Genomic DNA, 22,631 nt, shown 5'->3' with positions numbered 1-22,631 from the left:
TAATTATACTTTTTTTCATCTATTAAATATTCTAACACATACTCTAAAATATATATTTATCATTATATAATTACAATATTTTTTTGCTTCACACCTCCATATGTATTTGACATATATTTAGTTGAACTTTTTGTTTGTGAATTAGTATTCTTATCTCTTCCATCATGCATGAATATATGGTGATATATATCGTGGATAGTATTTTTATACAAATAATAATATATTAATAATGATAGAAATAGTAATTTGTATTTTTATATTAGTGCACTTTAATATTTTATTATAATTCTATAATTTAGATTTATATTTAGGAGCAATTTAATTTGTAATAATAATGACATAATTAGATAATTTATGTGCAAATTTAGGGGGTATTTGTATTATTTTTATAATAGCATAGGTTGGTAATTTACACAACGGTTACTTTAGATTTTTTTTATAATGACAGAGACGGGTAATTTAGATACATATTTACGTTAGTCTATTTTGATAATGACAATGGTCTATTTTGATAATGCCAATGGTGGATAATTTATTAGAAAAGATAACATATCTGATGGTTATTGTAATTAGAGTTGTTGGATTGATGGCGGGATGTTTCTGATTTTTTGTGAGAATTTATATGATTTCTCTATTTTTTTAAAGTGTCCACTTAGGATACTAGATGACTTCATATATAGGCTAAAAAAACCCTCCAATTAGTAATAGTAAGATAAAGTCAATATAGTTTTATATTAAATTTAATTGGAGACCTACACGCTAATATTATTTACTATAAATTTAATTCAATTTAAATTAATTTGATCGGTATGGATCCTATAATTAGATTATTTTGTGGACGAAGAAAGTACATCGCATTTGGGCCTGCTGATACCATCTCCTTTCTCCGGAGTTGGCAAGCTGGAAGCTCTGGATTTCTGCAAGGATCTGACAAAACTCTCTCTTCTTTTTTTTCAATTCTGCAATAACCTGACTAAACTCTCCTTGTTTTTCTTCTTTGTTCTATTTCCTGTAACTTCTAACTGGTATGCCAGGGAACTCTTGTATTGAACCTTCAAGCTCTCGAATCTCGATCAATATGGGAAAAGAAAAGGAAAAATTACATCAATTCTTGATCCCTACATCGCTCTGCATTTTGTAATTGCCTAAAATTCAAGCAAAAAGTAAGTGGATGGTCGATTCGAAGATTAAGTAGACTCATTAGATTCGTCTCGCGATTTACAGCCCATCCATGCAAAAAGTTTTGTAAATAGACTTCATTTAGTACTCCATGCACGTTTACGGGGTTTATGGTGGGAACTAAATAGGGCCTAAGTGAACTGACTCCAATGCTGTCTTGCCCTGGCCCACAAAGCAAATTATTTCTTCTTATAAAAAAGGTAATTCTTCCTTGCTGCAATTTTATGACTGACTGACATAAACATAGTCAGAACAAAATGATCTGCTGGAACTGAAGAAGCCATCATCAGGAAGATATACTTTTGCATCATCTTCTGAGGAAATTCTGCTGGACACTTCTGCACCTGAGCTCTGAATTCCTGTCCCTGTACCTGTCTGTGCTTTCTGGTACTACATACGGAGGGTACTTGATACACGTAACTGAAAACCATGATTAGCATCTGATTGAAGTATTCAAGGTGAATGCATAAATAACATAAATTTTAGCTTGCATTCAATTAAATCTGTATTTTTTAATAGTGTATATCATGAGATTCCTATCATGTTTGTCTCGTCTCTCATGATTTTTTCCTGGTTCCGCCATTGTACACATACACAAACTCACATCTATGAACTTAACACATGCTATATCCTTACCTTTATAAGTACCTCCAACAGTGGTCTCGTAGCCATAAATGTGAGATTCGTTCATGGTCTTGCTTCTTTGTGCGATGCATATTCTTGTGAATCATAAACCCTTCAAGAAATCGTTTGGCTAATTTGGCTATTTTGATTATTGAAAGAGTGCTCGCGAGACAAGTTGAGGTAATTGATTCGATAAACAAGTATCGGATGATTATATTACTAGTAGTAAGAAAAAAGAAACAATTATCTTAGTTTCTCGAGGGGACCGGAGATTGGCTATTTGAGGTGCCAAGCAAGGACTTAGTGAGAAAATAGTTAGTTTTTTTTTGTTAAAAAATAAACGGAAAGAGCCAAAACCCCTCAACGATAGGATAGTAGATGTTAGCATCGATTTCAGAAGCCATCATCAGTTTATCTATTACATTTTAGATAATGGAATACTAAATATCCCGACCTCTACAAGAATATCCGGCCATTATTAAAAAAAAAGCAGCACCCTTCAATGCGAAAACCAATCAAAATGGACAGATTAAAAGCAAAGCCTATTACCTATTACATGACATCCATCAATTGCATTCTTCAAAGTTCATTCTACGTCGATCTTGTCTAAACCCCTCAAGAACTCGCCAAGTTCAACGTAAGACGACCCGCCTTCTTTGATGGCATCTGCAGCCATTTCCTTCGCCATCGCCGTCCTCTCCCTGAGCTTCATCCCCGCATCGGATTCCATCACTAGTCGCACCTTAGCCTCCACCTCGTCAGCCGTCACCAACTCCTCGTCATAGCCCTCCACCGCCACCCCAACCTTCATCTCCTCCACCATGTGCACCTTGTTCAACCTCTGCTCCGCGTACAATGGCCAGCAGATCATCGGCACACCGGACATGATCGCCTCCAGCGCCGAGTTCCACCCGCAATGGGTCACGAACGCTCCCACCGCCTCGTGCCGCAGCACCTCTGTCTGCGGCGCCCAGTTCTTCAGAACCATTCCTCTGTCCTTGGTTCTCTCCAAGAACCCGTCCGGAAGCAACGCCTCCAGACCAGACTCGGGAGAGTTTCTCTGCTCCTCGCGTGAGCTCCGGACGGCCCACAGGAATCTGTGCCCTGAACGCTCTAGCCCGCGCGCCGTCTCTTCCAGCTGCGCCGCCGAGAAGGTGCCCATGCTTCCGAAGCAGAGGAACACCACGCTTCGTTTCGGCTGCTCGTCCATCCACTCGAGGCACGCGTGCCTCTCGCCGCTTCTGTCGGTGTCGCCACCGTCGACCAGTGGCCCGACGCAGTAGATTTTCGGCGTCGAGCGGCCGGGGAGGCAGCGGCCATCACGCAGTGCTTCCAGCGCCCTCGACTCCAACCACTGGAAGCTGTTCACCAGAATGCCTGTGGCTTCCGGCATCCGGGTGATCTGCTGCAGCCGCACCCTGCCCACGTCGCTCTCCCAGTCCTGCATGGTTTCAGGCATGTCGAGGGCGCGGACCGGCGGCACGCCGGCGAAGCCCAGCGGCGCCTTGCCCATGTCCTTCGGCGAGGACGGCACCGCGCGGCGAAAATCCGGGAGCTGGAGGTAGACCGCGAGGTCGCCGGCCGCGGACGGGTAGAAGATGTACGCGGGGACGGCGAGCTCCGCGGCGACGTCGAGCGCGTCGGGGCAGAACATGTCGACCACGATGGCGTCAACGGCGGGGGCCTGCGAGCGGAGGAACTCCCGGAGGGCGGGGCTCGCGGCGCGGAGCGCGTCCAGGATGGGCATGATGGGGTGGGACTGGGAGTCCCCCTTGTTGCCGGCGCGGGACGACGGCGGGATGGGGAGAAGGCGGACCGTGATGGAGGGACTGGCCGCGGCCAGGCGCGCCAGCGCGGCCGCCAGCACGGCGTCCTTCTCGGGCGGGTCGACGACGGCGATGGCGACGGCGACGCCGCCGCGGCGGAGCAGGGCCTTGGCCAGCTGCGCCATGGGGTTGAGGTGGCCCACGCCCAAGGAGGGGTACAGCACCACCGTCTTCTCCGCCATGGCCTTTCGTTCCTCACCGAGCTCACAAGAGAATCCAGCAAGATCAATGGACACTACTCACTTGGAGACTTGGAGTAAATAGAATCGCATCGACGAGCGACAACACAGAGTGCCAAGCAGGCACGCCTCGGATTACTTTTGGTCAGTGGGCACAAGCACAAAGGAGCCGTGGTGGCTGGTGCTATTGATCTCTTTGGACGGGCCAAACATGATGTAACTGTGGTGCATGGTCCATTGTCCTGCTGCATCGGACGGGCAGCCAGCACACGTTTCGCTTCCACCACTAGCAGAGGAGAAAGGAAACTGATAGATGGCATTTTCCTTTTTGTTACTTCTTTGTTGCCATTTTTTTGCGGTGTGAATTGAAGGCTAAACCACACTCAGAAGCTGGTTGCCTTCCAGGCTCTGTTTAGTTATCACCCCATAAACCCGTAAACAAACCGTCACATCAAATATTTCAACACATGTATGGAGTACTAAATGAAGTTTATTTACAAAATTTTTTGCATAGATGGGCTGTAAATCGCGAGACGAATCTAATGAGCCTACTTAATCCATGATTTGCAACAGTGATGCTACAGTAACAATCCGCTAATTATTGATTAATTATGAATTAATTAGCATCATTAGATTCGTCTCGCGATTTACAATCTATCTGTGCAAAAAGTTTTATAAATAAAATTCATTTAGTACTTCAAATTAGTAAGATTCCAACGCAAAAAATTTTGCGCTGGAACTAAACAGGGCCCTAGTTTTCTAGAGGAGGGGGGGGGGGGGGGGGACGTGTGCTCGCCGTCCCGTCTGCAAGGATCATGGCAGCACTTGTAGCATATTCAGGACGACCTCGCGTCCTGCTGAAGTGAACTGCTGGTGGTGGGGATTTCTAGTTCGCGAGCCGTGCACAGGGCACCAGGAGGCTTCTCAGGGATCGATCTCCGAAGACACCCAACTTTTTTTTAGGAAGTTTATTTTTCATAATTTTTATTTTTCAAAAGTTATAAAGCTACATATATAACTTTTGTGCATAATTTTTATATCCAAATTCCTTTTAGAATATCTTATTAGTGAAATTGTTATTAGAGATGTTTTGAATTCTAGGCATAACTTGTCCTTATAATTTTTCGAAATAACTTCTTAGTGGTAACATTTGATCACAAATTCACATGATGAGATAGTGCCAACGAAGTTTACGAGTGAAATTATGATAAAAATTTCTCCACAAAATTTTCTAATGTAACTTCTATAAATAATTTGTACAAGTAATCAACATCATCATAAATTTATACAAACAACTTATTCCGCAAAAATTCACACATACTCTTTCTAGACAATTTTTGCAAACATATTCTATTATCTTATTATTTTGCAAAAATTCCCACATTAATTGGATAAAAATAAAAAAAATAAAAATTACCCACCACTACCATTATGATAAAAATTAGCCCAAAATACCCCTATGCCTAATTAAAAATCACCCACCAATACCATTATGAAAAATTAAATACAAAATACCAATTAGTTATGTATCAGTTACAAATATATACTATTAATAAAAACTAAAGCTACCAACAATCAATCAAAATAAAACAAAAATAAGAATAATTATATGCATAATATTATTAATGCTCAACAAATCAAATTGTTATTACAAGTAGATCATATTTGAATTGTTTTAACCAATAATAAACATAATTTACAATAATAAATAGAGTGATGTATGGTAAAAAAATACTATAATCTTTAAGTAAAAATATAACGACATGTGAATTTTTAAATTTTCAATACTAGTCGCGCAAATACGCAGGTTGCACGTCTAGTTGATTATAAAGGAAAATCTATAAAACTAAGGGGAAAAAAGGACATGACACTCAGGCGAAGGTGGCCAGGTGGGGTCGTCCTGAGGTGTATAGCTGGGCATATTACCCGAAACCCGAAACCCGTACCCAAAAAACCCGAACCCGAACCCGAAAAACCCGAAATCGAAAAACCCGAAGACTAAATCGGGTAGCAAGTTCCGGTACCCGAAATTATTATGGGTAATTCGGGTTTTGATCCCCGATACCCGAATTACCCGAAAAACCCGAAATTGAAAAAGCCTTACCTGAAATCCTCCCATGGGCTTGCAATTTCAGCCCAGTCAGCCCAAAATCTCATGCTCCGCACGGCCCACCAAGGCTAAAATCTTATCTGTGTCATCCCAAGGGCTCTTTCTCACCGTCAAAACACAAAGTAAAATATCTTCCATCTCTCTCATCTGCATCTGCATCTCGCTCTCCGCAGGATACGGACCGCAGCGGCGCCGCGAGCCATTTGAGTGCCCCGCGACCTGTGGCTGTCAGACATCTGCGCCCCCGCCAGCCCGCCCCCGGCCTCCCGCCGCCGCTATGCCTCTGCCGGCTACCGATTCCTGGCACTGTTGCGCAGCCCCATAAGCTCGATCTGAGTTTGGTCGATTCAATCCATGGCGTTGTCGAGGCTCACGTCCACAGGACTGCAGGTGCAGGTCTACGACGTGTGCTTGCGGAGCTCCTCCATCTGTGGGGAGCGGAGGCCGGGGAGTGCCGATTCTTGACGAAGCCTCCGTCAGTCGCCGCCGACGCTACTGGTGAGCAGCTTCTCGGGTATTTCGGGAATACCCGAACCCGAACCCGAAATATCGGGTACCGAATTATCGGGTTTTCTTTTTCTCGAGCAATTTTCGGGTTCCAGTTTTCAAGACCCGAAATTTGAAAAACCCGAATTACCCGACCCGAATTTTTCGGGTTACCCGATTGCCCAGCCATACTGAGGTGGATCCCACAGAGTGGAGCCGTCAGCCGCATGTCCGCATCGCCCACGAGCAGCGGCTCTAGCGAGCCATGGCTGGCTGAATTGAATTTATTTTTGGGAACACATTACGTGCAACTCAAATTTTTTGTCCAAACTGTGGAAATTTCAATTTGAATCATCGGATTAACATCCAAGGGGTATAATGTGATTAGCTAATTTTACAATTAACCGCCCGCTCTTGAATTGGGCAATCACACTTTTGCAAATCTCCCCTCCCATTCCCTCTGCGCCCCCTGGATGTTGATCCGGTGACCCAGATTAGAGTTTCCATAGTTTACACGGAGATGTTGGTTTAGACCGGAATTCATTCCGGGACAAATAATAATTGCAATAAAGTATACTTACGATATCTACATTAAAAAACCAGCAATCAATCCATGAGTGTAGAGATGTGAAATTAATCCCGATATCTTGTTGTACCTATTATGAATTCATTTTGTTACAATTAATTTTTGACCCGGAATGAATCCCGATCTCATATTATATTTCTTATTGTTTCTATCGTTCTAGTCCGGAATGAATCCATATCTAACCGAACAAGTCTTAATGACCGCCATCCACCACACGATATAGTAATAGCTAAGTGATAGGCTCGCCGCATCTCCAATAGATTAACCAAAAAACTAGCCAATTTACTGATTTAGCTACTCTTCAAATTAGATTTAATAAAAAATACTAGAGTACTCAGACAGGCACTGTAAGGTAAAACTAAGAGACTTAGTGAGGACATGAGGTAAGCTATCTGAAAGTAGAGAGCGAATGACCTAAAAAAAAGCTGTTAAATTTGGATAGTTATTTACAAAATCTGTTAGAGATTTTTTATAATAGCTAAATTTATCTTTGGAAAATAATTTGGCTAATCTCTTGAAGATGCTCGTTGCTTAGTTCAGTTTTTAGCTCAAGCAAGATTTACCTACTTTTTCCATAAAAGCCTCTTAACTTGTTTTGTTACAGTGTTAACTCTAATGTGCTACATCAAAATCTATCGTGTGTCACCACTCTATTACTGGTGGCACCCACCCTTTTCTTCAACCTCCGCTCCTCTGCTCCGACCAAACGCTCCTCTGCTCCGACCAAACGTGTGATTAGTGCTGCCGTCCGTCCATGAAAGAGATCGACCCATCGCCTTGCGACGGAGGGGGCGGCCATGCTGTCGCCTCTCGATCCGGCTGCCAGGCTCGTATGCCCCTGCACCGTCCGGCCACCTCCCTCCAAGCAAGAAGCTAGCAGCTGCAGCTAGCGCCTCCCCGCCTCCCCCATCCAATTTTGTCGTGCTTCGGCCCGCACGTCGCTCGCTCGTGGCCGGGCGTGCCGCGCCGCTGCTCCCCTCGCCGCCCGCTGCCCCGCTGCTTGCTCTGCGCCGCGTCTCGCCCGCTCCGCCGCGCTGCACGAGCTCGCCGCGCACCGCCGGCTCCGAGCTCAGCCCGCACCATCCGCCCTGCTCGCCCCTCGACGTAGCGGCCCTCTTCTAGCGGTCGAAGGCGCGGAAGGCCTCGGCAAGCTGCGCCTGGTCGACAGCCACGACGGGGCGGTACGGCCCCAGGAGCAGCGGTGCGAGGGAGGACGCGAGCTCGTCGAACTACATGGTGTCGTTGCCGTCGGTGTCCATGGCAGCGATGAGCACGTGGATCTCATCCCCAGCGGCCGGGCGGAGGCCCAGGGAGTGGAGCAGCGCCGCGAGCTCCAGCAAGGTGAGGCTCCCATCGCGGTAAGATCGAAGTGGAGGAAGAGGTCACGGGCGGAAGATAGATAACACACTATCTATAAAGCCCAAACCCCATTATCATTGGTATCGCGACCCATCAAAGTCAGTCATATGCTGCGTTGTCGAATCGCGAAAGCACATACAGTAAACATGTGCAGCTAACACTTCGCCACTTGTTAGGAAGGTGCAGGTGGTGGAAGGTGTTCTTTTATTTTTTTTCCCTCTTCAAGCTGCATCAATAATTATCACTTTCTCTATACTACTATGGTCAATATTTTAAAATACAAAATTCAACATTCATTCAAACTTAATACAATATTTCTTATAAACTAGTTAAACATTTTATATGAAAATGTTGAAACTGTATGTACAAAATGTTGAACATGTATACTCAAATGTTGCAATAGTATATTTTGATTGTTGATATTTTTAGAAAAACTAAAATTAATTAAAACATATGCATATGTGATCTTGTTTTGTTGCATAAATTCTAAATAGCATCATGGTTGAAACGGAATTCAAAATGTATTTACGGTTTGAAAGAAAAATAGAATTAAAGTTTTGAATCTAAATGGAATCCCCACACCACCAGCCATGCACGAAGCCGCACATGCGCGCAGCGCTGCTGTGCTTCAATCTCATCCTCTTGATGCACTTTGCACGAATATCAAATACTGCAAGTTCAATGTCTTTCCCACCTTCCAGAAGATGTATAGGATTCCTAGTGAAAAACACAATTGATTTGGGGCCTAACATTCAGTTTCTATGGGTCTCCACCTCCTCCCACCTCCCTCGGACTTGACATATGGATCTAGCATGAGAGGTATAGCGGGCCCAATCTGAGTAAGAAAAGTTTTAAATTGTTTTCGATCTTTATAGTATAGATTATATAGCTGATATTCTCCTCCATTTTTATTTACATATTGTATTATATTTTCCTAAATCAAACATAGCTAATTTTGACCAAATTTATAAAAATTATAGCAACAACTATACTACCGAACATGGTGGATCAATGAAATAAATTTATTTTTTCTATAAATTTGGTCAAATTTAACTTAGAAAAAACATAGTATGATATGTCTGAATATGTGGCTGATCAAACAATCAAAGGATAACATGGAATGATAGAATATTATAAGATAAAAGGTAAAGAAACACAAGCTACAAATCCATTACGGGACGAGCTGCTCTCCAAGGTTCTCCACGTCCGACAAGAACTGAACAAAGGCCGCGTGCGACGAGCCACCTACCTCTAATGCCGCCTCTGCTTCTTTCTTGCGTGCCAGCACTCGGGCCTGGAGCTCCCTCCCCTCCTTAGACTCCATGACCAACCACACCTTTGCCTCAACCTCCTCGGCCTTGATAAAACCCGTCCTATACCCCTCCATCTCCACTGCAACGCCCATATCCGCTGTCATGAAGACCTTGTTCATCTTCTGCTCCGCATACAATGGCCAACACAACATTGGGACCCCGGCCATGATGCCCTCCATCGTCGAGTTCCATCCACAGTGGGTCACGAATGCGCCTGTAGCTCGGTGGTTCAGTACATCCACCTGCGGTGCCCATGACTTGACAACAAGGCCTCGATCCTTGGTGTGCTCCAAGAAACTCTCCGGTAGGAGGGCATCGAGGTCCGGCTCACATGGTTTGTCCAACAACCTCTTCGGATCATTGACGTTGCCCGGAACGCGCACGACCCATACGAACCGTTGCCCGGACTTCTCCAGGCCAACGGCGATCTCCTTGAACTGCTCGACAGAGAATGTACCATGCTCCCGAAGCAGAGGAACACGACGCTGCGCTCCAGCTGAGCATCGAGCCACGCGAGGCACTCATGCCTCTCTGTTTTCTCACCATTCCGTGCGCCGCCGCCGCTGACTAGCGGCCCAACGCAGTATATTGGAGGCAGCACCTTGCCAGGGACACACAGGGGATCCCTGAGTGCCTGCACCGCTCGACTCTCCAACGACTCGACCGTGTTCACCAGAACCGCCCTGCTGTCCATGCTGCGCTCAAAGATGCTCAACATGGTCTTGCACTGCACATCCTCGGGGTGCGCGAGCAGTTGCGCGATCAGGTGGGACGCCGGCATGGGCGGAACGCCGAGGAACTCGAGGGGCGTGTCCCCCAGCTCCTCTAAGCCCGTCTGCCTGCCGGCCAGCAGCGTCGGGAGCTGGGCTACGACGGCCAGGGATGACGCGCCCGAGGGGACGAACGTGTAGGCCGGGACGCCCAGCTTCGCGGCGACGTCGATGGCGTCGACGCAGAACATGTCGACGACGAGGGAGTGCAAGCGCTGCCGCGGGATGGAGCGGAGGAAGCTCTCGAGCTTGTCGTTGTACTGGCGCAGCATCTGCAGCATGAGGAGGAACGGGTGCTTGGGCGAGCCGGCGAATTCGGGGGCCGGGATCGGCGGGAGGACATGGAAGGAGATGGATGGATTGGCCGCGGCAAATCCGGCAATCTGCTCGATTTGGCTGGTGCCCAGTGCGGACGACTTGAAGGGCGGCGGGACGATCACCATGGTGACGTCGTAGCCGTGGCTGACGAAGACCTTGGCGAGCTCGGCCATGGGATTCACGTGGCCAACGCCGGCGCCGGGGTACAGGACGACGGTCTGCTTCATTTGCTCAAGAGTCAAGCGGTGGTTCGCCTTCGCCAACTAGAAACTAGGAACAAATATTTCTGAACAAATAAGGATGCTTTCGCTGGAGGTGTCCTGGGAGATGCTTGGCTGCGTGGTGCCGTGGTTAGGCAGGCAACATTTTATAGCTGCGTACTGCCTTGCCGGAGAAGCACCCTGATGACTCCTTTGGTCAGAGGAGAGATGCCTTCTTTCAATTGCTATATAGAGAAGTGATTTGGCAGGAGATGGATATGGGAGGATGCTTCCTGGCGATCTGCGTATTTTCTAGTTTAGGCTCTCATCACTTTGCATTTTTGCATTTTTGGAAGTGAATCTTCAACATTTGAAGTAATAAATATAGACTAATCACAAAACTAATTACAGATCTCGTCTGTAAATCACGAGATGAATCTAATGAGCCTAATTAATCCATCATTAGAGTATGTTCACTGTAGAATTACTGTAGCAATTTAGTGTCTAATCACGTCCTAATTAGGCTCATTAGATTCGTCTCGCGATTTACAGTCCATTTGTGTAATGCGATTTATTTTTCGACTACATTTAGTACACCATGCAAGCGATTTACAAAATTTTGAATTATTTATGTTTTGGGATCTAAACAGGACCTTATAGAAGAAGCAAGACTTGACCACCTTGTTTATGTATGATTGTGCTTGCGGTACAAGCAGTAACTAGGACTTCTACGTTTAATAACCAAAAGCTGTTCTAAAGAAAATTAAAAGGTTAACACCTTGCAAGTTCAGATCAAGGCAAAGGTGGAGCTTGAATAAGTCAATAGAGGACCAGGCTGACAATTTGTGCTTCAAATTCCCGGTAAGAAATGGTTTTATCTTACCATAGTCGTAGTGGTTCACCTCACATCTGTCATCTCACAACTCTACTTGTTCCAAGTCTTCCATGTACCCCACTGTACACGTTATCACCATGATCTTTGAATGCGTGGAAGTGGGATGTACGTGCCATTCTGGGGTGAGGACACTGGAAAAATCTCTTTTATATCAATGATCTCGACAGGGAGAAATCACGTACTCTAGAAAGATAGAAGTTTGCTAGCTTGTCTACATCAGTAAGGATCATCTCATGTATTATTACAGTCCCAAATGTAAGCCATATCAAGATCTTTGCTTATCAGACTTTTCAAACTTGCTTTGCCAATATGTTAGCTGATGGTGTCCTGCACGCTTTGGAGGGAGAGCTTCAAGCTCACTTAGCTTGGCGTAAAAGGAATCTAGGAAGACACGTTGGCTGGCGTCGTGACTGGTGTGGGATGGGGAGGCAGGGATGACATCGGCTGTAGAAGAGAAAGAGCCAAAATTCTTAGATAACGAACATTCGCTACGACCTAAGCGAAACGAATGCATTATTCTCCAGAGCGCCGCATTCGAGTGGAAGAGGAGGTTGGGGTGAAGGGGACTCACGGTAGGCCGGGCGGTGGAAGCGGGTTGTGGATGGTGGAGGCCGAGTGGCAATGGCGGGCGCTAGAAACCTATCACTAAGAAGCGGGCTCACTGAAAACCAAATTGTTCGTATTTCTTTAAAACGCTGCTGCCCTAGCCGGGGGTTTGTCTATAGAAGAAGGGAATCCAGAGGAAGAAGCAGCTCCCCGAAGGAATCCTTCTAACTTCTGCTCGTCTCGCCGTAAGTTATTGACCAGTACCAAATGTGAGCTAGGATTTGATAGGGGGGGGGGCACAGTCTTGCCGCCGGCCGCCACTGGGGGAGTTCCACCTTTGCTAGTGGTGCTACGGGAGCAGGGGGGCAGGCCCCTACGCCCCTGGCTCCGCCCCTGATGGCACCGCCAGTCGAGCAGTGGAGGATCTTCGGTGGGCAGTGGTATGTGGGAGAGAGGGGTGGAGGGGGTGGAGGACGGTTGTCGGTGTCCAAATCCGGCGGTCCGGCACCAACTAGTAAAGTGCTGCGTGATCCCTCACCTTGGATGGTTGATGTAAGAGGTAACACAAGAACGCACGAGTTTATCCTAGTTCCGGCTGCGGGGCCGTACGTCCAGCAAGGGTGTGCGAGTGCACTGTACTATCTTGCACTGGGGGTGCCTGTAGTAGGGGGTACAAGCGAGGCGAGAGAGGGAGGGAAGCTCCCAAGTCTCTGCTAGAGGAGGAGATGATTAAGGCAAGTGCCAATATCGAAAGAGTGAGCGAATGAAGCTAAGGGAGTTGGTCATATGAGGGCGTCTGAGCGTATGAGAGGTCCGCCTCCTCCTTTTATAGACACAAAGAGGGGCGGGGTACATGTACGGTGGGAGGAAGAAGTCGTCGTCTCTCCCCGAATCGGGGGCGCACAGTGAATGTCCACTGTAGAAAGTACACTGTGGGGTACTAGAGATCATGGTGCCGGACGTGCGGCTGTCCTGGGCGTCGTCCTTGCTCTTGCGGAGATCGCGTCGGCGTCCTGGCAGCTTCAGCGGGCGGCATGGTGGCTCCTGTAGAGGGTACCGTCCCCTGCGCTTGACGTGGCGGCGTTCCGAGGGTCCTGCAGGCAGGGGTCTTGATCGGGTCAAGGTTCAAACCACGCCCGAGGGTCGTGCCCATGCCGTTCGAGGGTTCCGCAGCAGAGGAGCTACACGGAGTAGGCAGCACAGTGGAAGGAGCAGGCGTCACGCACGTTCGCACAGCGTGCCGCAGGTTCCCACAGTGCCGCCACAGCGCGGGGGATAGCTAAGCAGTGACCGGAGTTGGTGGATAGGACCCCGGTCATAGCCACTGTGCAGAGTGGTGGCCTGACGCCGGCTGACTCGAGCGCTGCGGCGGAGTTGTTAGCATTTAATGCCTCCGTACGGCGGGCAGGTGAGCGGACGGCCGTTTGTCCTTTACGTCGAGGGGTGGCCTCGAGCGAGGCGGAGTCGATCCGCCCTCTCGAGAGTAGGCTTGCTACCCTCGAGTGAGGCGAAGATCCGAAGCGTTGTCGAGGGTCTCGGCGGAGAGCCCTCGAGCGAGGCAGAGATTGCCTCGTGGGTTCGAGGGGGTTCAGATGGGCCACACTGCGTACTTAGGCCGTGGATTGGGCTTCTTTGAGTCCTTTCCTTTCCTTCAGATCGGGAGGAAACTGTTGGCCTTGGTGGGCCGGATTGCCTGACATGTGTTTTGCGCTTTAAGGGAGATTTAGTCCCCTGGTTAGGGTGTCCCTAATCATGGTACCCGACAGTAGCCCCCGAGCCTTTGTAGGGATGAGCATCAGCCCTGTAGAGGCTTGACCCCTCGAGGGCGTGACTCGGGTGCTGACCGTGGGGATCTTGGTTTGCCCGGTGGGGGTGTGACAGTGCTCCGGCGAGCGTTGTCGGAGGAGATTAGCCCGAGGTCGGGTTTCGTCATTGGAGAAGCAGTGGGGAGGCCACTACGAGTTGTCTATGTAGATCATAGTCGCCTCGAGCACCATTGCGTTGCCACTGGGGGCGTCGCCATCATGCTGATGGGAGAGTCCGAGCTAGTCTGCAGAGGGTTTCGATCCTTGAATGTGTGAAGTTTCCTCCGCGGGGGCGCGTCAGCGCACCCGCGGGTGTAGCCCCCGAGGCCTTGGAGGAGTGCTTGCACTCGTCCAAGGGCTATAAACATCGCCCTGCATGGTAGATTGATTAGGGTGGCTGCCCAGCGTTCTCTTCAGCTGGCCTCGGTGTTCCTTTCAGCCGGCCTCGGCGTTTTTCGTGCTGGCACAGCGACCCGCGATTCTGTTGAACAATCAGTTAGGCGCGCGTAAGCGCGGGAGGTTTGTTAGATACGTGGAATTCCACGATCGACGGTAGCCGATTCATTCGAGGGTGCGGCCTGAGCCGCGGTGCGCGAGGAGCCCCCGAGCCTTGGCCTGTGTGAAGGTGTTCAGGGGACCCTCGACTTTTTGTTCTGACCCTCATCGCCCTTCCGCAGGGAGGAGGGGTGAAGCGCGCCATGCTACCCATGCCCGAGCCGCGAGCCATGGCTACTTCAGTGAGCTGTTATCGGGTGGTTCAAATGGACGTTCGTGCCCTGTTCGATAAAGGTCGGCTTGTGGTCCGTGGGCACATCACATAAAGTGCTCGCAAAGGTTCGCTAGGTGGGGCTCAGACTCATTCGATAGGGTCCGAGGGCTCGATGCTCTCCCTCGATGGGGCATCTCGAACTCCGCGTTCGAGGGTAGCTTGTACGGCACGCCCATGCAGTCCCTGACTCTGGCGATCTGGGGCACCTATCGAACCCTCGACAGGCCAGGCTTCGAACCCCTGATCAGTAAGGCCTCATTGGTAAGGAATCTTCGGAGGGAATATTCCGTAACGGCTCGTAAACGGCGCGGGGTCGCCGGTCATGCGCGCGGGTCCTCCGCTGGTTGTGGGCGATGTGGCCCGGTGCATGCGGAGCGGGCGCGCCTTTTTAGGCGGCCGCCTCGGGTAGGCGGAGAGGCGTGGGCGGCGGCTGGAGGATGGGACGACGCTACAGTCCCGCCGCGCCCGTCGGTTATCGCGCCGTAATTATTGCCGAATGCGTGCGCGGGAGCTTCCGTGGTCGTGGGGCCCAGCTGTCGGCGGCAGTGAAATCTACCGCATTCAATGCGGTGGATTCGGGGCCGCGGCGACGAATCCGCCCAGCGCGGTAAATAAAAACAGGGAAGGGGGAATCGATTGGGCTCACCTGGCCATTTGCTCTTGCCTCCCTTGCCCTCTCCGTCTCCCCTGCATCCAGAGCCCAGAGCCAAGAGCGAGAGGAGGAAGAAGAGGAGAGAGTGCACCTTAGCCACTGTGTGAGCTTGTTTCCCGTGCTCACGTCATTTCGAAGCGACGGTACAAATCGAGGAGCCGCTGCCGTGGGGGAGATCCACCGCCACCGCGGCGGTCTTGGAGCAACTGGTCGCCGATAGGCTCCTGCCGCTGAACACCAACCCGTCGCGGCCGGTGTGGATCCCTCCGCGGCCGGAGGAGACCGAGCCGAATCCACCCAGCGGCTACATCATGAGCCTCATGCGGCTCCATGAGCGGGGGTTCGGCGTCCCCGTCGGCAGGTTCATCCGCGCGCTTTGTGACTACTACGGGGTGGAGCTGCACAACTTCGGCCCCAACTCCATCTCGCAGGCGGCGGTCTTCGCCGCCCTCTGCGAGGGTTACCTGGGGATAGAAGCGCACTGGGATTTGTGGATCCACCTGTTCTGCGGCGAGCTCTACATCGACAACGTCCAGGGCCAGCCGAAGAGATACGCTCGCGGTGGTCTCATGCTCCACTTGCATGGGAACAGGGCGAACCTGTACATCCCCTGCAGAATGACCACGAATAACGCCGAGTGGACCCGGGGGTGGTTTTACCTGTGCAACGACGGCGGGCGGCTCCCGGCATTCACCAACAAGGTGCTTCGGGAGAGGCCGGAGAAGTGGAATTGGTGGGTGTCGCCCCAGAAGCAGCAGGCCAAGCTCGAGGTGTTCACCAAGGTGCTGCAGTACCTGGCGAAGAAGGAGCTGACGGCGGCTGTCGTCATCGCGAATTTCCATCTGCAGAGGGTGATTCCTCTCGTGGAGAGGAGTCTGCCGATCTTCGAGCTCACCTCCGAGGCCCCGGCCGAGGGTTCGAGGGCGTCGAACGAGCTACTCTCCCACGACGCCGCGGCCCGGAGGGCGAGGAGCGCGGTGGTGCACTTCCCCTCCAACCCCGGGGATCCCTGAAAGATCAAGATGCGCCCCGAGAAGGGGTACATCACTCTGGTGAGTTTGGTTTCCGATTGTTTTAAATTTTGTGCTATTCCTTCCCTTGCCTCCTGCTCTTGATTCAGTTGCGTTTGCAGGGACTGAGCCACAAAGGCTATGTCTCGAAGCACCCGACTCCGGAGGCTCGCAAAGCCAACCGCCTTCATGGAGAGGCGGTGAAGAAGAAGAAGAAGGATGCGGCAAAGAAGGCCGCCGCTAGGAAGAGGGAGAGGAAGGAGGAGCACGAGAAGGCGTGCAAAATTGCATGGATGGAGGGTGCCCCACGACCGCCCACACCCGAGTCCACCGAGGAGGAAGATTCCTCGAGCGGTGAGCTCAATTTCTCGGAGCCCGACGACTACGAGGTGGTGACGGGCGCGAGTCCCCCGCTGGCCCATCGAGCGGCTGGCGGCGAGGGCTCGTCGACAGTACTGGACGAGGAGAGGCTCACGCCAGGGTCACTGGTGGAGCCGCCCGCCGCGAGGACAGAGCGGAGGTCACCCACGCCGGCGGCGGGACAGAGGTTGCCCGCGCCGGCGGCGGGAGAGAGGTCGCCCACGCCGGCGGTGAGCAGGAGATCGCCCGTGCCGGCAGCGGGCAGGAGATCGCCCACACCCGCGACGGGGTAGAGGTTGCCCTCGCCGGGGACGGGTAGGCAGACACCTGCACCCGCGGCGTCGACGGCAAGCGCGGACACACCGGCGCAGACGGCCTCGGGGCCCCGGGCCAATCCGAGGGCGACGCCCCCGGGTCAGTCGTCAGGAGGTGTCAGCGTGCCGCGAGCCCGGCGGAGTGGCACGGGTAAACGCAGCCTGAGCGCCCGGTCGGAGTAAGTGATCTCGACTTTGTTCTTCACATTCGTTTACTCGATCCCCCAATTCTGCTAACCTCACCCCTTTCCTCCCGAATGCCCGGCTACAGGGCCACCACCAAGGATGTGGCCCACCTAGCACCGACCAAGGCCCTCAAGACCGGGGCACACGCGACGCCGCATTCGGCGCCACGGCCCCCGATCAGAGCGGACCCGGTCCGAGAGGCGGAGGCCGTAAAGTTCCGAGAAGCGGTGGCTCGAGGGGCCCTGGAGGCCCAGCTGGCCCGAGCACAGGAGGGTGGAGGTGTCGCCGGTCAGAGCGGCACAGCGCCGGTCGCCCGGGCCGAAGCCGAGGGGGGAGCCGGCCGGGGTGGCGCGGAGAGCACCGCCCGACCGGACGTCGAAGCCGGCGGGGGCGGAGCGGGCAACGCCGCCCAGACAGACGTCGAGGCCGGCAAGGGCGGAGCGGATGGCGCCGCCCAGCCGGAACCAGGAGGAGGAACTGGTGGGGAGGTGCAGGAGCACTCCGCCGGCTAGAGAGAGGGAGAGACCCTCGCCCCGAGCCCCCGAGGGCTGGGGTCGAGGTATCACGGAAGTGGAGTCGGCACCAAGGACGCCAGCGGTGGAAGAGACCCGCATCCCAGAGCCTGCGAGGGCCGGGGATGAGGGTGCTACTGCAGCGGCGATGGCGCAAACAGCGCAGGAGAGCATGGAATCGGTGGTGGAGCTGCCGCAGAGCAGTGATGAATACGGGTATTCGAGGGACATCGATCCAGCAGCTGCGACCAGCGCCGCCAACCGGTCGTCGATTTTATTTCAGCCTCCAAGGAAATCCTCGGTGCGGAGATGTTCGAGGGGCTCAGTGATGAGGGTGACTGGGTGATCGTTCAATCCGGAGCCCTCTCGGAGCCTGCCCACGCCGAACGAGAAGAAGACGGCGACTGGCAGACGCATGTTTTCCCCTCGGATTTTGCCGACGCCGAGCGGGAGGAGGGTGATGCCTGGCGCAATCACATGACCGTCGGGGGCCAGATCGAGGAGGACTTACCCGAGTTGTGGGTCTTTTTTCGCAAGCGTACCACGACACCAGCAATGTGAGTGCTCTGTTAGCCCGCTTTCGTTATTACGAGTATATTTTCCCCTCATGTTTCCTCATGCGTTTCCCTATTTGCAGCAACTGCTGTCCATGTTGTGGGAAAAGAGCGACAAGCTGGCGCGCCTGCACTCCAGGGTGCATTGGCTTGACTCGTACAATGCCACCCTGGTCATGCGACTGGAAGAGGCCAATGCTCGGGCTGACCATGTGACACCCTTGGAGGAGCGCATTCGTGAGTTGGAGCAGGAGCTGGCCCGAGCCACCGGTGAGCGCGACGCTCAGCAAGCCGCAGCTATCCAGAAGGCCCAGGAGGCCGGGGCACGTGAGGCCGAGCTGCAGCGAGCTAGAGCGATGCTTGAGCAGAAGGAACAAGCCCTCGAGATGAAGGAGTCCAAGCTCCAGCACAAGGAGACTGAACTCCAATGCGAGAAGGCGACTATCGCCACGCTCACCACGACCCTCGGAGAGAAGGACGTGGCCCTCGGTGAGAAGGAAGCGGTGGTCCAGAACGCAAAGGCTGCCCTTAAGGAGAAGGAGGACTCCTTGTCCATGCTCCAGGAAGCCGCACGGGCCCAGCAGGAAGAGGCACAAGGGTTTATCACGGGTAAGTATCCGAGATTTCATTTTTGTTTGATTCTAGTTTGTCGCAACTGATCTTGTTCCCTTATTTAGAGCTGAAGCAAGCGGTGGCGGACGAGACCACGGCGAAGGAAGCCGTCAACACCGCGCTCACGGTGGCGCATGATGAGTATGCAGAGCTAGAGCAGACCGCCGTGGCCGTGTGCCAGGAACTCGAGGGGGAGGGGGCCTTATCTGGTAGCTCGGTGGCCAGCCGCCTGCGGGCACTAGGCGGCCGGGTTGCCGAGCATGCCAAGAGCTCCTTCCGCCTCGGTGTTCAGCGGGCCCTCATCATGGCCTCGACGCACTGCGACATGGACCTCGAGCTGGTGTCGTCGGGGTACGTCATTGTGTTCGATCTCAATGCGGACGCCACGTAGGCTGCCATGAATGACGCTGATGCCGCCGTCGAGGAGTTCACCACCGTCTTGGCCAAGAAGTTCGAAGATGACATCCCCCCATTGCCGAATTTGACGTCGTTCAAGATCCGCATGGGGGCGAAAGCAACCTGTAAGAGGTCTGGGCCTTGAGGCCCATGTAAATAAGTTAGTACTTTGTCGTGATTGTACCTCTGGATGAAGAAACTTGTTAACATATTGATGGTGTGGCCAATCGAGGCCTTGTGCGTTTGAGCCCTCGTTTTTTTCTACTTTGCTTCCGTGTTCTCGTATGTATTTTAGATAAGTTTCGGCGAGGGAGTTCGCGTTCACAAACGGCTTAGGCGTAGGGAGGCGAGTGGGGATGCTGTATCCCGGAGGCGTAGGCGATCCCGCGGCTCGGCCGATCCCGTTCCGTAGTCGTTTATGCCTTGCATCTACCTTTCTAAGTATACGAGAAACTTGGATATGAATTTTTTTTTGAAAAAATGTTGGCGTTTTCAGGGACGTTCGGGGGTTCCCCCCGTAGTAGCCCCTGAGGGAGGCTCGGCTTTGTCGAGGGTAAAGCCGAGCGTACCTCAGTGTTCGTGCGCATCCAAGCCCCCGAGGGTTCGGAAAGTTCCCAAAGATAAATAAGTAAAGCATACTCTTTATTGCTTCGGGAAATTTTAAGTACGAGTACAAGCGATGTACAAATAGCTTGGAAATTCAAGGGTAAAAGCGACGTAGCTGCAGAATGTTCCAAGCATTGGTGAAGACTTCGCCGTTTTCGTTTGCCAGCTTGTACGTGCCGGGCTTAAGCACTTCAGCGATGATGTATGGGCCTTCCCATGGCGGTGAGAGCTTGTGGCGCTCCTTGTTGTCTTGTCGAAGCCTCTGCACCAAGTCCCCTTTGTTGAGGTCTCGGCGCCGAACTCTCTGCGCTTGATACCTTCGCAGGGATTGCTGATAACATGCAGAGTGTAGGAGCGCCACGTCTCGAGCTTCGTCCACTTGGTCCAGTGAGTCTTCACGGGCTTGCTGGTTTTGCTGTTCTTAGTAGGTATTGAGCCTCGGCGACCCGTACTCCAAGTCTGTGGGAAGCATGGCCTCGGCGCCATAGACGAGGAAGAACGGAGTGAAGCCCGTGGCTCTGCTTGGGGTCATTCTTAGGCTCCAGATAACCGAGGGTAGCTCGGTGAGCCACCTCCGGCCAAACTTGTTCAGCTTGTTGAAGATCCTTGGCTTCAGGCCTTGTAGGATCATGCCGTTGGCATGCTCTACTTGCCCATTCATCTGTGGGTGCGCCACAGCCAACCAGTCCACGCGTATGTGGTAGTTGTCGCAGAACGCCAAGAATTTCTTGCCCGTGAACTAGGTGCCGTTGTGGGTGATGATCGAATTTGGGACCCCAAACCTGAAGACAATGTCGGTGAAGAATAGAACAGCCTACTCGGACTTGATTTTGCTGATGGGTCGAGTCTCGATCCATTTGGAGAATTTGTCGATCGCCACCAGCAAGTGGGTAAAACCCCCGGGCGCCTTCTGCAGTGGGCCAACGAGGTCCAGTCCCCACACGGTGAACGGCCATGTGATGGGGATGGTCTGCAGAGCGTGGGCCGGGAGGTGTGTCTTCTGGGCGTAGAACTGACCCTCGCAGGTCCGCACGACGTCGGTGGCGTCGGCGGCCGTGGTGGGCCAGTAAAAGCCCTGCCGGAATGCGTTACCCACGAGGGTGCGCGCCGTGGCGTGGTGACCGCAGATGCCAGCGTGGATCAGCGTGGTGACCGCACTATGCTTGTATAGTTTGTCATCGATCAAGACGAAGGACTTGGCTCGCCTGGCGATGCGTTGCGCCTGAGCGCAGTCCGAGGGTAAGACCCCACGGATCATCCAGTCGAGGTACTGGGTACGCCAATCTCGCGGGGGCGGGGCCTCGTCGATCTCCATTGCTTCTGCCTCGTCCACTGAGGAGGTCTCGATTTCAGTGTCCATGGCCTCGGACTCCTCCGTCGAGGGGTCTTTGGCTGATGGCTCCGTGGTCGCAGCCCCCGAGGGTCCGGGTGCTGCTCCGATGGCTTCCGCAGAATTCTTAAAGTCGACGGACGGCTTGGTAAGGTCACAGCCGAAGACATTCGGGGGAACGGTGGTCCGCCCAGACGCGATCTTGGCCCGTTCGTTTGCTTCTTCGTTGTACTTGCGCGCGATGTGGTTAAGCTCGAGCCCGTCGGGTGATGACGTGATGAGATTGCGGATTGAGAGGAGGTGGTGACCCGGCAAGTCCTCGTACGCGCACATGCTGGTGCTGACCGACGAATCGTAGGTAGCAGCCGCATTACGCATCCCGAAGGGAAAAGGCGACGACGCAGTCCCGCCCTCCTAGGGAGGCTCCGGGGCCGCATTCGGTGGTGGTGCCGGCGCGGATAGCGCCGAAGCACGTGGTGACGATGTGGCGACTCCATTTGTCGCGGTGCCGGGCTGCAATGCGCCAGCCTCGACCCACGTGGGGGAGTTGAGGCGTGCCGCCCTGCGCCGCTCCATGCGTGCTTGCCACACACGCTGGCCCGAACGCTTGTTGCGCCGGGCTGGTGGAGTCGGAATGTTGGGGTTGGCCACGGCCGGGAGAAGCTCCATATCGTAACCGTTGCCGGTTGCGATGAAGTTGAGGCTCCCGAACCGAAGCACCGTGCCCGTCGGGAGTGGGCGTGGCTCGTCTGCCATCCAGGAAACAAGAGAGAACGAAGACAAACGTTAAGCAGCGCAGCCCCTACCTGGCGCGCCAACTGTCGGTGTCCAAACCCGGCGGTCCGGCACCCACTAGTAAAGTGCTGCGTGATCCCTCACCTGGATCATTGATGCAAGAGGTAACACAGGAACACACGGATTTATCCTAGTTCCGGCCGCGGGGTCGTACGTCCAGTAAGGGTGTGCGAGTGCACTGTACTATCTTGCACCGGGGGTGCATGTAGTAGGGGGTACAAGCGAGGCGAGAGAGGGAGGGAAGCTCCCAAGTCTCTGCTAGAGGAGGAGATGATTGAGGCAAGTGCCAATATCGAGAGAGTGAGCAAATGAAGCTAAGGGAGTTGGTCGTATGAGGGC

General features: G+C 52.4%; 2 protein-coding genes and 1 pseudogene across 2 annotated transcripts; 1 reads left to right on the top strand and 2 right to left on the bottom strand.

Moving 5' to 3' along the window:
* Positions 1-2,170: 2,170 nt before the first annotated feature.
* Positions 2,171-4,038, bottom strand: LOC120676606 (anthocyanidin 5,3-O-glucosyltransferase-like). The gene has a single exon (XM_039957920.1). The coding sequence runs from the start codon at positions 3,809-3,811 to the stop codon at positions 2,390-2,392; it is 1,422 nt and encodes a 473-aa protein (XP_039813854.1). The 5' UTR covers positions 3,812-4,038; the 3' UTR covers positions 2,171-2,389.
* A 5,482-nt stretch (positions 4,039-9,520) lies between these two features.
* On the bottom strand, positions 9,521-11,076 carry LOC120674961 (annotated as a pseudogene).
* Positions 11,077-16,639: 5,563 nt separating this feature from the next.
* LOC120674959 (translation initiation factor IF-2-like) lies at positions 16,640-17,999 on the top strand. The gene is made up of 3 exons (XM_039956054.1): positions 16,640-16,669; positions 16,750-17,174; positions 17,573-17,999. The coding sequence occupies exons 1-3, from the start codon at positions 16,640-16,642 to the stop codon at positions 17,997-17,999; spliced, it is 882 nt and encodes a 293-aa protein (XP_039811988.1).
* Positions 18,000-22,631: the final 4,632 nt, after the last annotated feature.

The sequence above is a fragment of the Panicum virgatum genome, chromosome 5N (assembly GCF_016808335.1).
Source record: "Panicum virgatum strain AP13 chromosome 5N, P.virgatum_v5, whole genome shotgun sequence".
In the NCBI taxonomy this organism is placed as follows: Eukaryota; Viridiplantae; Streptophyta; class Magnoliopsida; order Poales; family Poaceae; genus Panicum; species Panicum virgatum.
Note: the sequence above shows the minus strand (reverse complement) of the source record. Positions and strands in the feature narration are given on the sequence as shown.

Excerpts from the sequence above, each read along its gene's own strand:
- LOC120676606 (XM_039957920.1), bottom strand. The coding sequence starts at position 3,811 with ATGGCGGAGAAGACGGTGGTGCTGTACCCCTCCTTGGGCGTGGGCCAC.
- LOC120674959 (XM_039956054.1), top strand. The coding sequence starts at position 16,640 with ATGCGCCCCGAGAAGGGGTACATCACTCTG. Across the intron at positions 16,670-16,749 it reads AGAAGGGGTACATCACTCTG|GGACTGAGCCACAAAGGCTA; the intron begins GTGAGTTTGGTT and ends TTGCGTTTGCAG. Across the intron at positions 17,175-17,572 it reads ACGCCGGCGGCGGGACAGAG|GGCCACCACCAAGGATGTGG; the intron begins GTTGCCCGCGCC and ends GCCCGGCTACAG.